This window comes from Anopheles stephensi, chromosome 2, assembly GCF_013141755.1.
Source record: "Anopheles stephensi strain Indian chromosome 2, UCI_ANSTEP_V1.0, whole genome shotgun sequence".
Taxonomy (NCBI): Eukaryota; Metazoa; Arthropoda; class Insecta; order Diptera; family Culicidae; genus Anopheles; species Anopheles stephensi.
Window position 1 is genome coordinate 1,924,608 of NC_050202.1, and position 15,866 is coordinate 1,940,473.

General features: G+C 44.8%; 2 protein-coding genes and 1 long non-coding RNA gene across 3 annotated transcripts in view; 1 reads left to right on the top strand and 2 right to left on the bottom strand.

Annotated features, from left to right (window-relative positions):
• The first annotated feature begins 368 nt into the window (after nucleotides 1-368).
• On the top strand, nucleotides 369-3,253 carry LOC118503053. Its single transcript, XR_004905117.1, has 3 exons — nucleotides 369-757; nucleotides 838-2,588; nucleotides 2,835-3,253. It is a non-coding gene; the product is annotated as an uncharacterized LOC118503053 (long non-coding RNA).
• A 3,412-nt stretch (nucleotides 3,254-6,665) lies between these two features.
• On the bottom strand, nucleotides 6,666-8,036 carry LOC118503056 (muscle-specific protein 20). The gene is made up of 3 exons (XM_036035921.1): nucleotides 7,877-8,036; nucleotides 7,449-7,781; nucleotides 6,666-7,378 (listed from the first exon to the last, which is right to left on the bottom strand). Exons 1-3 carry the CDS (start codon nucleotides 7,904-7,906, stop codon nucleotides 7,187-7,189), a joined length of 555 nt encoding a protein of 184 aa, XP_035891814.1. The 5' UTR covers nucleotides 7,907-8,036; the 3' UTR covers nucleotides 6,666-7,186.
• A 2,356-nt stretch (nucleotides 8,037-10,392) lies between these two features.
• Nucleotides 10,393-15,866, bottom strand: part of LOC118503055 (paired mesoderm homeobox protein 2B-like) — a 37,314-nt gene continuing 31,840 nt past the window's right edge. The window contains exons 3-4 of the mRNA XM_036035920.1: nucleotides 14,473-14,809; nucleotides 10,393-12,054 (exon numbers count right to left, since the gene is read on the bottom strand). Of these exons, the coding sequence (XP_035891813.1) occupies nucleotides 11,678-12,054; nucleotides 14,473-14,809 (714 nt within the window). The 3' untranslated portion in view covers nucleotides 10,393-11,677. The remainder of the gene's footprint in view (nucleotides 12,055-14,472; nucleotides 14,810-15,866) is intronic.

Here is a 15,866-nt window from a genome sequence, read left to right on the forward strand (position 1 = left end):
AAGGAAGGAGATAGAGACATATGTCACACCCCGTACGAAACTCCTTCAGACTCAGGACTTTACTCTTTCGTAGGTGTTGCTCAGTGTAAGCACTCAAATCGGAGCTCCTAATGCATCTTTGCACCTTAAAGATGCAGGCCGAAATGAAAAGCAGCATACCGAAGTACCCTTCCTCTCGTGGACTTTTCTCCCACGTGCCCTGCTAGCTAAATGGGAAAGTGCTTCACGGAGCGAAATAGACGAGCGAGAAAATTATGACCCGCGTACTGTACACTCATCATACCACGCTACAGTCGCATGAATCACACTTATAAAAATGAGGAATGTTTTCTACCGCCTCTTGACTTTGCCACGATCACCTAGCCGATCGGTCTCACCTAAGCAAGCGTAAGTGAGCCGCTTTGTGTAGCTAAAAGGTAGAATCGGATGGGTGGGAGAAAAACACCTCGGAAGCTCGTCCGCTTAGAAGAGGGAAATCCACGGAATAGAAGAATTCGGTACACCTTGAGAGCACAAATTTTTCGTGTGCAGAGCTATTTTTAGTGGCCACATTCGCCATTCCCTTCGGAGAGGTGTGCGCGAAGCGTACGAGACACGGAAGGCAGCAAAAAAACACCTTAACTGCTTCTAAACACGGTAAACATTTCGGTCTTTTTAAAACTGCGATGATGCCACCGGGACCTGGCGTGGACCGCTCCAAACTCCACGAACTCGAAAAGTCAAATATTCGCTCCACTAACATCAACCAGGAACGCGGGTGAGTGTTTTTTTTATGTTTTTCTTTCCTTCTGAAACCAAAAACTTACTCTTGCTTTATTTTCATTCTTTTTGCTGGAGAATGTTCTATTTTCGATCACTTCTTTGGGCAGCACAGGCGGCAATAGGCCGGAACCGGTTCACAGCGATCGTATCGCCGGAGTGGACGATGAGATAATTTGACGGCCATTAGAATCGATAAAAGGTGATCAAAATTCAATTTAAGGAATTTCTGTAGGAATTTCATGTTTACATTGCGACTCCTAAATGTATGCAAAGGAGCACATTCATGCGTTTTTTTAACTATTTCTTCTGTGCTTTGTGGTATGCTTTAGCATAAATTTTATGGTACATGTAGGACTATCGGATGAACTTTGTTTTACCCGCACCCTTTATCATAGAGCTTTAAAATCATATTTGTTTCAAGGACTAAATAAACAGGCAATCAAACATAAATGCTTGGAAGTATGAAGTTATGTTATATCAGGCCCTACAGCTGTGTAATAGTTTGAAGAAGGCCATAAAATAGAGATTGGGAAAAAAATCCTAAACAAAAGAGATGTATTGAGAAGATATGTCACTTAATACCTCAGTGTATGCAAACCAAACATATTTTTCAAACATATTTTTAGTTGTGAGCATACTACAGCTTCTATACAATCACTTGAAAGGGCCCTCTTTATGGAGATACAGTATTGATAATTATAAGAAATTATAGACAGTTTGATTGTATCCTCCTCAATTTAATAACTTTTTTATTTCTAAACCCAATAGCTATTTACATATACTACAGAAAACGTTAATTGATGAGAACAAGGTTGAACATGAAAAATACGTCACATTACTCCTCAAAGTAGGCAAAATAGCATACTTAAACTTAACATAAAGATGGTACTAAGCTTGTCTTAGTGTATTTTTATTTTTGAAAGTACTTTTGAAGAGCCTTCGTATTGTTTCAATTTAATAAAAAACAATAATACAGCCGGGTGGTCATTTCAAAAACATAAGAAAAAAATGACAAGCTATTTTTAAAGCTCTTAAAATCAAAACTAAATAGTTCTTAACCCCGCTACAGTTCAATCTAAGCTATCAAAAATACCGGATTCGTGGTGAATATTCGGTCCAGCGAGCTTCTCTACGCCAAGCACGCTACAGGTGAACGCAGACCCATCGGTCAACAGGTTCGTCAACGCCTCATCTCCTTCCCGTCCCGAGCCAAGTGCCAAGTCAACCGTTCGCGTACGACGACTGCTTAACCGTTTTGGCCGTAGCTGAGTCGGTGGGTTCTCGAAAAAATTGGAGCCCCACTAAAAATACATCTCCGGTCTCATCTGCCAAAAATAGTTCCGCAGGAGAAAATTCTTCACCGCCAACGGTATGACCCACCGGCAGCGATACCGGGTCTTTGGCGTGCTCGCTCTCTCTCTCTCTCTCGCCACTCTCTTTTGCTACGATTCCTTGCCACTGTGCAACTAACTCATCCACAATTTTCCTCCCACTTGCACAAAACCAACTTTAAATGGAACGCAGCGATCGAAATGCGCGGAAGAAAAATCACCTCTCATTAATATGCATTTTTCACTCACGGGATGATCAATCGTGATGATCGCCGTGGGTTAGAAAAACGGAGTAAAAGATCCAGTCCGAAGAAGCTAAACAATTTTTCTGTCCGGAATGGACGATTATCCACTACAACATTTGCCAGATGCGGCTGAGTGACCTAAGGTGCCGTTTGGCCTCCAAAAACCTAACAACCCGCTGCAGTTGAAGCGATAATTTTATCTCCGCATTACTTTGCGACACATTTTATATGGCAGCAGTAAACCTCGCTGGTAGGACCCTTTGACATTCGGTTAATTCAACGATCATAATTTCACCCCACTCGTCTCGTAAGTGTAATTTCCTTTTCTTATTTCCATCGCGATGCAACCGGATCGTCCCATAAACATTTCCACCCAAGCATTCCCAATTAAAAGCTATCCGGTGTGTGTATGTCCTACTTGTTCACACATTTTGCTATCTTTTTCTCTCTCAATTTCTCTTTCTTTCTCTCTGTCTCTCTCTCTCTCTTCTGGTAGGAACATTATCATAAATTTAGTGCCCATCATCGTCCCAATCACTCAATTTCGTAACGGGGTCGGCGATTTGCTCACGTGGAGACACATCTTTTCCTACGCGGTATGAATCACCGGCACAAACAGGAGGAAAATAACCATTGTAATGCAGCCAACCGTCCAAAGCTGACAAATAACAACAGATGAGTAACAGACATATGGGCAAGGTGTCACATGGAACTGTTTAACCCTGTAGATAAAGTCGTTTTACTGTTCTCTCGACGATGTTCTTTGGTTCATTTGTCAACCGTGAACTTTATGGTTCGATTACTGGACTCATTCAATTTTTATATTTGTTGTGTACCTTGCCTTAGTTTTCATGTATTTCCCTTCTTTGCAAACACGCTAGTAATGAAGCTTTCGTTCCTCATAATAGTTTATCATTACTTTTTCTCTTTTCTTAATTCTTTACGCTTTCCGGTATCTACCTTGCAAATTATTAAATTCAATATTGATCTTCATCAACTCATGTTCGTTCTCTTCTTGAGTGCTGCAGCCAACGTCTCATATCTAAAGGGTTCATACATTCTCTTACCGAACTTACACAAACAAAACATACAAAAATAAACCTCTCTCGTTCGGTCCACTATCTCCTACAACCCTTCCCCATAATGCTGCCTGTCGGCAAGTGAATAATCATAGCCGGATGATTCATAACCGACACTAGAATGTGTTCCGTTGTTTCGTTGGCGGTCTACGGCACCGCACGAGGCAATCCCACGCGTGCCATTGTAAGAAACGACCTGTGTCTTCCCTCACTGTTCCCTGTGTATGTGCACGCTCAAGCATTCTCGTGACGTGATTTTCCTTTCGAGCGACAAACACCACATGAAAATCACACCCGATGTGAAATAAAATGGCACGAATAAATGTCAGCTAGGGCGCGTGTGGACATCGTCCGTGTGAGATGGTTATTACAAGGCGCAGGTGAGGTTGTTCGGAGGATGACGACGGCGAAAGACACACCGACAGTAAGTCTGTGATTGTGCACATGTCTATCCTCGAGGTGTGTCAGCCGTTCGAGAAAAGGGAAAGTTTCCTTTTGGGACCTTTCTTGCCTCGAAAGGATTTGGATTTGGAGTTTTGTGGCCTGCTTCAGAGCAAAGCTCCCGGTAAGCGATTCTAATTACGCCCTCCCCAGCAGCAGACCACCCAGGATTGTTTCCTTTTCGCCAATTCTACCTCTTGAAGGCTTCATGGAGGAAAATCGTTCGCCGGCAGACAAATACGTACTTGGTACGCAGTGGAGTGAAATCTATTTTCAGCACATGTAGAAAAATGACGATATGCTGCTTAAAATAACCGCAACGTGTTTTCTCATTTTATAATACTTCTTTTTCACCTGCTAAAATTATATTTGCCCTTTCTTGTCCTCGCCATCGTCCGTTCCTCATCCACCGGTATCCCATCATTAGATATCTCCTCGTTAAAGCGGTGCTTGTTTACTTCGCTAAACAAATCGCAATATGCGTTCAAAGCGATCCTACTCAGATCGGTTTGCCATCTTTTTTCCTCCACACCAAAGAAGCAAACAAGGAGTGGTGTTTGTGAGGTGCATTCCAACGCCACGATTACCTTGAAGGGTACCCATGTGGAGAGATTCTTTGAGTAGCACAGTATTACGTAAAATCTGCAGGTGAAATAATGCAGTGTGCATGCAACAAAAATAGATTGGGCATTCGGTTCAGCGTGCAGCAGAAAAAATAATAATTTAAACATGTGCGAGGTAAAAGCGGCAGACGAAGATGCTACGCTGAGAGAAACATGGGCTAGTCCGTCCATTATAAGCTGGTCGTTAAATTTGGGGTAATAAAAATCATCTTCACATCCTAACATGACAGTTTCACAGTAAGTTAGCGAATATATTGAAGCGGACAACAATTGTAAATTTAATTACTTTAATCACCAGCTACTCTTCTGGGTTATTTCTCTCCTTGCCAGTTTGCAGCGATCAAGAACTTATTATTGTCCGAATTAATTTCTTCTTTCAAATGGCTCCAACCTTTTAATCAATTTCCAATATCTAGACAATATTTTTGCATTTTTGGCTCCCCACAACAGCAAAATAACCTCCTATTCTTGGTTACTTGTTTGAAGTATCAGGCGCCTCCATCAATAACCAATATAAGTAACAATAATTTTGCTGGACGCTCCTGGAAGGAAATTTATCAGAAATATGTTTTTCATATTGAAAATAATGAAATGATAAAATCATCAACGTAAAATATTGCATTCTTTTCTGCTACGATGGGTAAATTAACCGTGTACTACTACTTACTCGTTTGAAGTACCAAGCGGCTCCATCATAACATTTATTTACACAAAACACAATTTTGCTGGACGCTGCTGGAAGAGAAATTATCGGAAACGGTTTTTTTTGTAGGTAAAATAATTAAATTTTAAACTTATTATTAATTGCTCCGATTAGTAAATGCATACTACTCTTTACTTTGTTCTAGTACTAGGCGCCTCCATCAATAACTAATATCTGTAACACAACATTGCTGCTGGGAGGAAATCCATCATATATTTGTTTTTGTGTGCAATAAAATATAATAAATTTTACCAGAAAAGGAATCAAAAAGCATTTTTTAAACAAAATCTTCTCATAGTTTTCCATTGTTATTTTGAAATTTATTTTTCCAGATCGTTTTTCCAAAGAAAAAATATAATTTGACCAACACATACCCCTTAAAAGATCTGCGAGCCATCTGGTGGAAAATGCGTTGCATCCTTCCCACATTTGATTGCTTTCACACATTTCCCAATAGAGGTCGCTTTACTCTCATCTATTGCTGATTTTCAGGGCGTTTAAAATAATTTTCTTCCCTTCGATAATCGTTCCATTCATTGGAATGATCTTAAAATGTTCTTTGCTACAAAATTCGTGCATGTTTCTGATCAATCAAGCTACAGCAGAGATTGATCTGGTGATTTGGCCCTTACCCCAAAAATCGCCGTGTTGTAAACAAATATCCGATAACCTAAACAATATTCACCATAAAACTCGGTCAGCTCAGTCTCGCGGCACGCGGTTGGAAAATCGCAAACGACCGTACGAGTCCAGGTTTGCAATCCATCGATCGGTGACCGGCGTACGGTCCGGTTGCAAATGTAAATAAATCATTCCCACGGGTGCCGATTTTTCATCTTTCCAAGCACGGGTGGACATTCCTTAATGGTAGTTTGCTACCTCCCGTAACGCAATCGCAACCGCGGTTCACGAACCACGAACACGAGCACGCCTCGAAACGCCGACCAGCCGCTGCGCGTATAATTAGTCGAAGGTCCACGTCCACTCGGCCTCCAAAAAGGAAAAACTTCCCCCAAGGAAAACGCAAACAAACAAGCGAAAGAAAAACACGAAACGAAACACACGCACGCGGTCGAGCTCAAGTCGATTGGTGAAGTGTACGAGCGCGTGTGTCCACCCCCTTACACCTTCCTGCTCCCTGGATCACTATCCCAACCTGCGGACCTCCGGACAGGCGGTTAATGGACTGGAAAGATCATGGCTCCCCGCCGCTCATGGCTATCGCTCTCTCCACCGTGCTGCTGAAGTGGTACACCTTGCGAAACGTGCGCTCCCGCCTGCGTTCGAGGACGCAGTTTATGAGCTGTCAAAAATGTAGAACTCGCACACATGCCCGGCTCGGCTGGTGAAGATCATCGTGGGCGACACTACTCAGCCCAACGTGATGCAATGCCAACAGCGTGTGCCAACGCGCTCTGTTGGAGATCACGCTCACATCTTTCTCTATTAATCGCACCCAAAAGGAAGATTCTGTGTGAGAGTGCCGTTTTTTACGAAATAGTAGTTAATTTTATTACAGATAAATTATCAACGAATTTCCTCTTACAAAAAAAGTACCGATTTCCTCCCCACGAGGTCACTGTTCCGCCCCGCTATGGGACAAGCTGAAAATGGGGGAAGTTAAATTATACAAAAAACTCAAGGTGTATAAAGCCGTACGCCGTATCAGTAATACCAGTTCTGGTCAACAGTCCCGGAACCCGGAAGATCGCCAGGTTCCTTCTCGCACGTTCTACTACCTTATCATCTTCAACTTCAACATCTGCTCCTCCTCCGTCCTACTATATCTTACACACTCGCATAGTGGTGGATGTTTGGTGTGGTGTTGGTCGTGGTGGTGGCGTTGTAGTGTAAAACCGGGGAGTACATTTTAATGTAGGTCGCGGGATTCTTCGTGTGCTCGTGTGCGTGTATGTATGTATGTGTGCTTGTTGGTGGTGTAGGATGGCGTTTGTACACATTTCCGGACCGGTGCTCGTACCGCCTCGTACACTGGTGGCGCTTACTTGCCGAGAATAATTTTACGACCGGCGCCAATGTTCTGGCCAGCCTGGGACGCACCCTTGTTCGTGCCCGCCTGCAGTCCAATGATGGCCTGACCCGCGTTCAGCTGCTCGTCGGTGAAGTTACGCTTGCACTCGTCGGCCGGTTTCGGGCCCAGGAACGGTCCTTTGAATTCTGGATGTTTGTAGCACTGTGGATCGAAGAAGATCAACAACGTTGTAGCCACTTTGCACCTACGGAGAGCTTCACCTTCAACTTACCGCTCGTCCAAGGGCGAAGATTGTGCTGGTTACTTGCGCTATGTCCTTCTTCTCGTACAGGTCCACCGTTTGGAAGACGTCCAGATCAGGAACTCCGTACTTCTTGATCGCCTGCTGGAACAGGTTGATGTTCTCCATCATCTTGAACTGTCCACCGGATGTGTTGATCTTCGCCACTGCTCCCGGTTCCAGCTTGTTGATCAACTTGCACAGGATCAGTCCGTCGCGGAGAGCATCCTCGTACAGGACACCGGCCGGGAACTTCTCACCGAGCACCTCCTCGACCCAGTACTGAGCTTCCTTATCCTTCTCCAGGTCACGCTTGCCAGCGATCTGCAGGTATCCGATCGAAGAGCATTCCTCATTAGTTATCAACACTCCTACAGTACACCAAGTATTCTGGTATCACTTCAACCACTTCTACAAACCTTAGCACGAACTTGACGCTCCAAAGCCATTGCTATTGCGCACTAACTGTGTGTTTATGCTTTCGGAAGAAAAATCCTAAACGTCCTCGCACCAAACTGCGCTAAGCTGCTGTCGCTCGTATACTGATGACTGCTGTGGGCAGTAGAATTGCTTTTAAACTTCACCACACCGTCCACATCGTCCACAGCTTGTGCGCGTGATGGAAAAACATGCGCCCGCGACTGCGCACTACCAACCATCCGAAATCGTCCTCCTGCGGTGATCTTCGTCGATGGAGATTGCCTTTTGTTTTTCCGAAATTTAATACTGTGGCATCATGGTGGAAGAAGCACGAAGGAAGCGTCCTTTCGGGATGTCCGGGGAGATTCTCCCTGACCCATCTCTTTCTTTTTTTTTTTTTGTTCAACCAGAGCGTCGGATTTGTCGATTATTTCCATCCGATATTTTTGTTTGGGAAATGGTGGGGGTGAGGACCCCCAGCCCCCCTCCCACCTCCTTTCCACCAACCCCCCACCCTACCCGTGATGACGTGTTTACAATAAAATACACATCATTATTTCGAGAACGTTCACCATTCGCGGACGCTCGGGCCGGAGCTATCTCCATGGCGTGGATCAGCGTCCGCACCAGTGAAGCAGATAGCGTGAGTAATTTATTTCCGTCCAAATGACAGATTTTCCCAGACGCACCAACGTACGGCTTGTAGTTTTTCTATTTGCTTTTTCTTTTTGGAGTTCAGATAGGGGGGAGTGGTGAATTTTTGCGTAAATTCAGCTGCCAAAATATTCTTAATGGCGAGAATGGACCTTTGGAGAGCGAAGAATCAAGATGAGCGGAAGATAAAAATAAAAAACGCTTTTCAGTTTCGTTAAACAGTACATTAAACTGTCTTCCGAAGAGAAAGGGGTCTGTTTTTCCAACTGATTGATGACACTAACTCTGATGGATACAGATTTTTGAAAAAGAATTCCCCGACCGCTTTAAGGCCAATGTTATCCTTAATCGTCCTCCTAAGTATTGAAGCAGCTCATCTAAACACTGCCTCGCTTGTTTACTAAGAGATCGCAGCTTACTCGATCAAATTCATTATCAATGATGCAATCATTTCTTTCGCTAAAATGCATTCAAACACGCACGAAGCGCCGTGCTTCAATGCATCTTACGCCATACGCAGATTGTTTACAGTGCCGCATTCGGCCACGTCTAGGTTAGGTTTCAATCTTTCAACACGTCATTCTACGATCGCCATAGTGTGCGCTTTGTACATCTCTCTGCTTACTCTCTAATTACGCGTATGTTCTAGACGGTTTCACGTCGCTTACTTAATTGCAAGACATTGCCAGTAATTAATGAGAATGCAGTGCTTCTTCATCCAGTTGGAATGCTGCTCCTTAAATGCGTGCCTCACAGTGGCCAACATTAGCTGCTGACTAATCGTAGCGCCAGCTAGGAAACCGTCAACCGGACCGAACCGATCGCCGCAATGATTCACCTGTTGAGAAATCTGCTTGACCTTTGCCACCCGTTGCCATGGACAGCCAACGCGCGTACTGTTCCACTTCATTTCAGGTCCAATGTTCACCGTCGCACATCGAACATCGGCCGGAAACCTCTTCAGCATTCATACTAATTTTAGAAACAACGCCCCAATCTCAAGGTTACGATCAAACGATACGGTTCCAACCGCGTCACTTTCGCATTCAAAAACGGTTTCCTTTCCTTTGTTTGTTTTCCACCCGGTTGGTTTCTACGGATAAAAGCTCCGGACGCACGTCTATTTGTTGTGCTAAAGATTAACATCAAACGACACCCTCCCTTAGAGTAAGCCGTTCACAAACAAACCAAGTAGAATTGGAATTTAATGGAAAAAAGTGTTCCTTGCGGATGGTCGGCCATGTTAAGTGGCCCAATAAAATGCAGCGTGAAACAACATCCGCTGTCATTATTTTCCGCCGGTGGACATCACTCACAAGCGAACTCGGGAAAACAACCAATAAGCAATTCGTGGACTAAATTTAGAGATGAATATTGTTGCACGCTAGAGACGCTGGGGACACAGGTAGCGTCTTGACAACAGAGCAGCGCGCCCGATGTGTCAGCACAGCACAGGGCCCCCTTACACATATGGGCCATTTCTTCCGAATTTCCCACGCCCAAGGACGATGAACTTCGGGATGGAGTGGTCGAGAACCGCGCTCTTTCGTCATCGATAGGAATGTGTTGGAGTTGTACGACGCATCCGTAATAAGTCCGTAAAGAGCGAAAGCGCTCACTTTCCAATCACCTGAGCTGGCAAGAACGAAAATAAACCTCTGAGACCTGCTGTGATGCTCCACGCTCCGATCGTGTGTATTGCTGATCAGCTTAAAATACAGTGTCGTCTCACCACTTCCCATTGTGTCCAGCGTGCGTGTGCGTCTGTGTGAGCGCATTCCAATACGTTCGAATCATGCTCGTCCGAAGCAGACGCTCGACAGACGGGACCATCTCGTCACCGTCAAACATAATTACGCGCTTTGTGTTGTTGATCCGAATCTTAGTATATTTGACTTACTCTTGTAGCATCAACCTATCGTACAATGTGGGGCTGTTTTGTTTAATTCTTTTTCGTTTTACATTTGACATTATTTGGACTATCGGTTAGACTCATTACTGCAGGCTTTCTTTCCCATTTGGGATATCATTTCTCGATCAAGTTCCACTCCTCGAAAATAAAGATAAGAACATAAAATAACCAAAACACAACCCTTCACATTATCGACTAGCTCCCCGGGACGCATTTACAGAGAACCGGCTATTTGAATTCTACAAGCAATTAAGTCTACCTCTCGAACCTACACTGTAGCTGTACAACAATTTAAGTGTCCTCGTCTCCAGATACACTACGCTCAAAGGGGAAAGGTATTTATTTCTGCTAGCTTCAACGCTTCCGGAATTCTATTTGGATCGGTTCCAGCTGAAAGTCGCGTGATTCGCGCCATTTCCAACGCGTTTGTTGCTGTGTATGAGTGTAGTAGGATTAAATTAATCTGTGAAGTGTTAGCGCTAGTATGTACACATCTACATCTGGCACCTGTTCCCGATGGAACTAGTATGTGATTCAAACCGTTTTTTTTTTTGGGAGGTATTTATTTACAAACTGGTTGCTGGTTGGAAATGGCTGTTTAAGTAGCTAGTAAGTAGAAGTATTTAAATGTTTTAGTGTTACCATCCACAAACGATTCCTACATTAATCGGAAATATAGATGCTTCCAGTGCTCCGTATACAAAACCGTATCGCTTTATGTCCCATCCGTATCGTAGTTGAATTCTTGCCGGACTCCACCAATATCTTCACAATCCTTCTTCGGTGCCTCTACTTATTATGCACTTTTTCACTTAAATTTTTTGATTAATGTCACCTACGCTGATGATGACAGACTGACGTCGCTGTCATCTCTATCCGATCCTCGTCACCGGGTCCCTCCAGGTCCATATCCAACGACGGGTTGAACCTTTGCCTTAATTAATCCAACGGGTATTGTACCCTCTCTCTCTCTCTCTCTCGTTGTTTTTTTCCACCGCCCTCTCTTGTGGGACTTATTTTTAGTGACAGCTCAGACCGAAAAATGAAGGTGTTCCAATCATACTCTCTTGCATTTGTTCCTCCACCGTGACCCTGATGTCCCCTGCCCACGAGCTAGCCGAGGACATCCTGGGTCAGAATTTGAGGTCTCTAATGAACAGACCCTCAGCTCCCTCGAAATTCCTTAATTAAACCAGCCCTACGCGCTACCAGGCCGCTCTCCATCCAGCGCACTCTAGAACAGATGATTGGCGGCCGTCGTCTTGTTGAGTCCACCGAGCGGATCCAACAAATATCCGGCCGCACCGCCACCGGCAGCCGCGCCCAGCAACGAGGAGAACGGTGAGGACAGGGCCGCCACCGCGTGATGATGATGGTTTTGGAGGTTATGATTCATGCTCAGATGATTGGCCGCCTTCTGGTTCTGCAGCAGCGGATTACAGGACGGGTTCCACTTGTTGTTGTTGTTATTGTTGTTGCTGATGCTGTTGTTGTTGTTGTTGTGGTGATGGTGACTGTTGTTGTTGTTGTTCGTACCGTTGCTGACCACGAGATGATGATGGTTGGGTCCGCTGTGAAGACTCGCCCCGTTCAGATCGTCTGTCAGTTTTCCTACGAGAAAAAGAGGTTGCAGAGCATGAGAAGCAGACACACAATAATCGTACAAACAGTGGCGAATGGTACGAATAAGGATGAGAGCTCACTCGCCTGTAGCGCAGTGAAGTCGTCGGTGACATGCGACAAAACGGGCCACGACAGTTACGAATGATCTCTCGAAACGATTTTGAAAGCGTCCTTATGCCAGTGTTGCCCACACACACACACACACACATACGTTCCCACCACACAAAACGAATGTAGAGTAGTTTCTCAAACGACAATTCCCCGGCGAGAACCTGTGTCTGTGTGTGCGCCAGCAACAAACCCAAACTTCATAATCCATAATTCATAAACTCAGGGAAAGTTGCACCAGCTTTTCCTTTGCGTTCGATGGACCAACTCCAAAAACGAGTAGCCACAAAAAACTGGTCTGTTACAGCGCGCACACAGAGAAGCAGAAAATCGTTCTCCACATGCGACACGTCCGAACGGCTGGGGATCGGATATTCCAAAATGAATATGGCACCAGTTTTGCCAGTCCACCAGACAAAATCCTGGTTGAGTGGGGCTTGGATTTACAAAACTTTCGAACTAACGTGACAGTGGTAGCTGGACTAGCCAGAAATGATGAACTATTGCGATTGAAATTGAGGCACTATTGAGGACGGATATCGTTATGACTTATGGTGCAAGTGATTGCCCGCCTGTCAAATATTATTTTATTCGTAAGGTTTATTGTGCCGTACTTCAAACAATCCTTTGAGTTCGCTGGACTATGAGGCCCTTTAGACGACGAGAATTTTTTAACGATGAGGTGACAAAGCTCATGGATAGTGAGGGTCCCTAGACGACAAGTTTTTCTTCTAGGTACACCCTTGATACACGAACAATCTTGTTGGACTAGGCATGTTGGGGTACAAGGCATATGTTTTCTAGATAGACAAGGCCCCTGGACGACAAATTCTCTTACTAGTTGAGGCTGATCGATCTGGTCTCATGAGGGACAAAGACAACAAGGCTTCTTCAACCTTACTCAGTGTTTTCCACATTTAAGGACAATTTCTACATGTAGATTCCATTCTTTCCATTATTAACGATCAGTAATAATATTAGTGAACTTTTGCTCCTAACTTTTACTCTACTTATGCGATTGTCTCCGTGTGGGTAATTAAATTCAATTCATCTTCCCATTTACAACAACCCACTCGCTGTCCCAGCTTGTGCTTTAACGACCGGTAAATATCAATACTGCTGTTCCACCATGACACCTTCATAACGCTAATGCGTTCATCTGCCACACAACATGTGAAAAATGAGACAAAAATCTTTCCCAAACTCGCCCCGCAGTGTGCCGCTTGGGTTGGAAAATGTTATCCAAAGTAGAACCACCTGTTACACGAGGCATGCTCTGAAAGCTTATCTGCCGTTCAGTCTCTTCGCGCTTCATTTTGTTTTCGATTGCAGGAAGGACGCGCGGGAGTCCTTCAAGAGGAGAGCATCCCAACGAAGCGGGGCGCGTTGGATGCTAGCGAAATGTATTAAATTGGTTTAATCTAGAAAATTGCTTGTTACACCGTTCATTTATACGAATTAATGTCAGATTATTTCGAAAATGTCGCGCCTGCTGCTGCTGGCTTCCCAACTCGGAACGCGTTCCAGGGATTCCCCAGGATTCCTGCGAAAGTAACGCACGATGACTTGCGTGGTGTAGCTGTAGCTTTCGGTTCGCTTCTGTGCGCTAGATAATAACAAGCGTACCGAGCGACAAAAGCACATCCTGACGGTAACATCAGGCGAATCCGACCGAGTGGCTGCGTAGAATTCTCAGGATTCATGGGAACTTCGTGTGGAGCAGTGTGGAGAGTCGGAGAGGGGTATAATTTCTTGTCCGCTTAAGAAGATGGAATCGACCGTGAGGTGAAGGAATCTAGGACGACTTACAATGTCGGAGGAGCCCTACACAAAAACAAAAACCTCAACAAGACGGCAACACGCCCGTGTTGCCCCGTGTTTTCTCTTGATTTGTTTTTCCAAACCTACGCGGAGAAGATCCTCCCCGAGCTGGCTGGCTGGCTTCCGGTGACTTTTATAATGAAAAATTTACGACAGCACCACCCCAATACCAAATGGGACCACTTTCGCATCAGCCGTGCAATCCCAAGGACGTGGCATTAGAGTGGGTGGGTGGGTGAGTAACAATGGCGTCCCTGTGCCTTGCCGTGGCGTTGGCAAATCGAGGATGTAGGATGACAATCATTGTGCGACAATTCCGACAAACCCCAAACCAAAGAAAAATGCACACTCTCCCCGGCAATTGAGGACCATCGTTTCCAAGGAAACCGGGCCAGAGCAAGCGAGCGAGAGAGAGAGAGAGAGAGAGAGAGAGAAACACATGCAGACTGTTCGGTAGAATCGGTGGAAAACACTTACCATTAATTGGTTTGATATCACCGTTCGACTGGTGGGAGGAGGCGCTCGAGTTGGGCGTGGTGGACAGGGTGGTGACGGACAGGCAGGGTGAACCGGGCGGCTTGATGTCCTTCGGGGTCGTGCTGCCACCGTTCACCACCGACGACGACGACTTCTGTTCGCTCTTCACGGACGATGAATCTTGATTAGCGCTACTGCCACCGGTGCCATTGTTGTTGGTGCTGCCGTTGCTGCTGTTGCTGCTGCTGCTGCTACTGCTGTTATTGTTGCTGGACACCTTCTGCTGGGCGATGCGTTCCTGCTTGCGAAACTTGGCCCGTCTGTTCTGGAACCAGACCTGCCGGAGGGAAGCCGGAGCGAAACAAGATGGTGGAGATTTTAGTAAACAGAAGCGACCAAAGATGAGTTTGTTTTGATAAGATTTCTTAACCGAAAAGAGAGATTTCTTTTTAATGATCGCCTACTAAGTTCAGCGATGACGTTTCGGTGTAAACAGTACGCAACAGAAGTTGTAGTGTACTTAGCAGCGTACTAAGCAAAAACAAGATCAGATATCTTCTTTAGATTTATTCCCACTGTATTAGAGAAATCTCAAGACTAGTTGAGTTCCAACCAACGATGTCTTAAGTCGATTGTTATTTAAATGTACTAAGCAAATTAAAAAGGAAGGCACTTTTGACAGCAAGACAGAGCATTCTTTGTACTTGTCATGACCCATGTTTACCGCAAAGTCTGCAGATAAAATATTCGACTGTCACAAAGCTGACACAAATGCATGTCGTTACATATTTCAAGCCAACCTCAACAAGATAAACGACACAAACACTGTTTAACCACCAATTGCCTGCACCATACGTGCCACCATCACCATCATCATCCGTCATTGTCAAACTTAGTGCCTACTGTGTGTAAAAACCACCACAGTTCATGAAAAATACATTTGCTCGAGGCCTCTGTCGCCTCCGTCCTTCTTTTCACTGCAACCTTAATTGCAATGATTTTATCAAACATTAACAAACCCATCGAAACACACCAACTCGGTACCACAACCACTAATTATGCGCACACTATTGGTGGTAAACATTGTGCGAAAATTCTAATCTAAAGCTCTATGTATGTGTTTTGTGCACCACAGAGAATGGTACCGTACCGCACAAACAAACGGGTTGGCAAACTGTCAATCGGTGAAACCGTAACGCATCTGCCATTCCATTCCTGCGTGCGCCTTAATGTATGCTACCGAGCGATGTCATCCCGTCGACTGCTTGTATTTTCCTTGGCGCCACCAAACCGCACGCGTTTATGAAATATTCAAATTAATTAGCTAATATTTACGTGCGCCAATTAATGAAATGACTGGAAAGCGTTTTGTCGTGTTTTTCACGCCCTCCCAC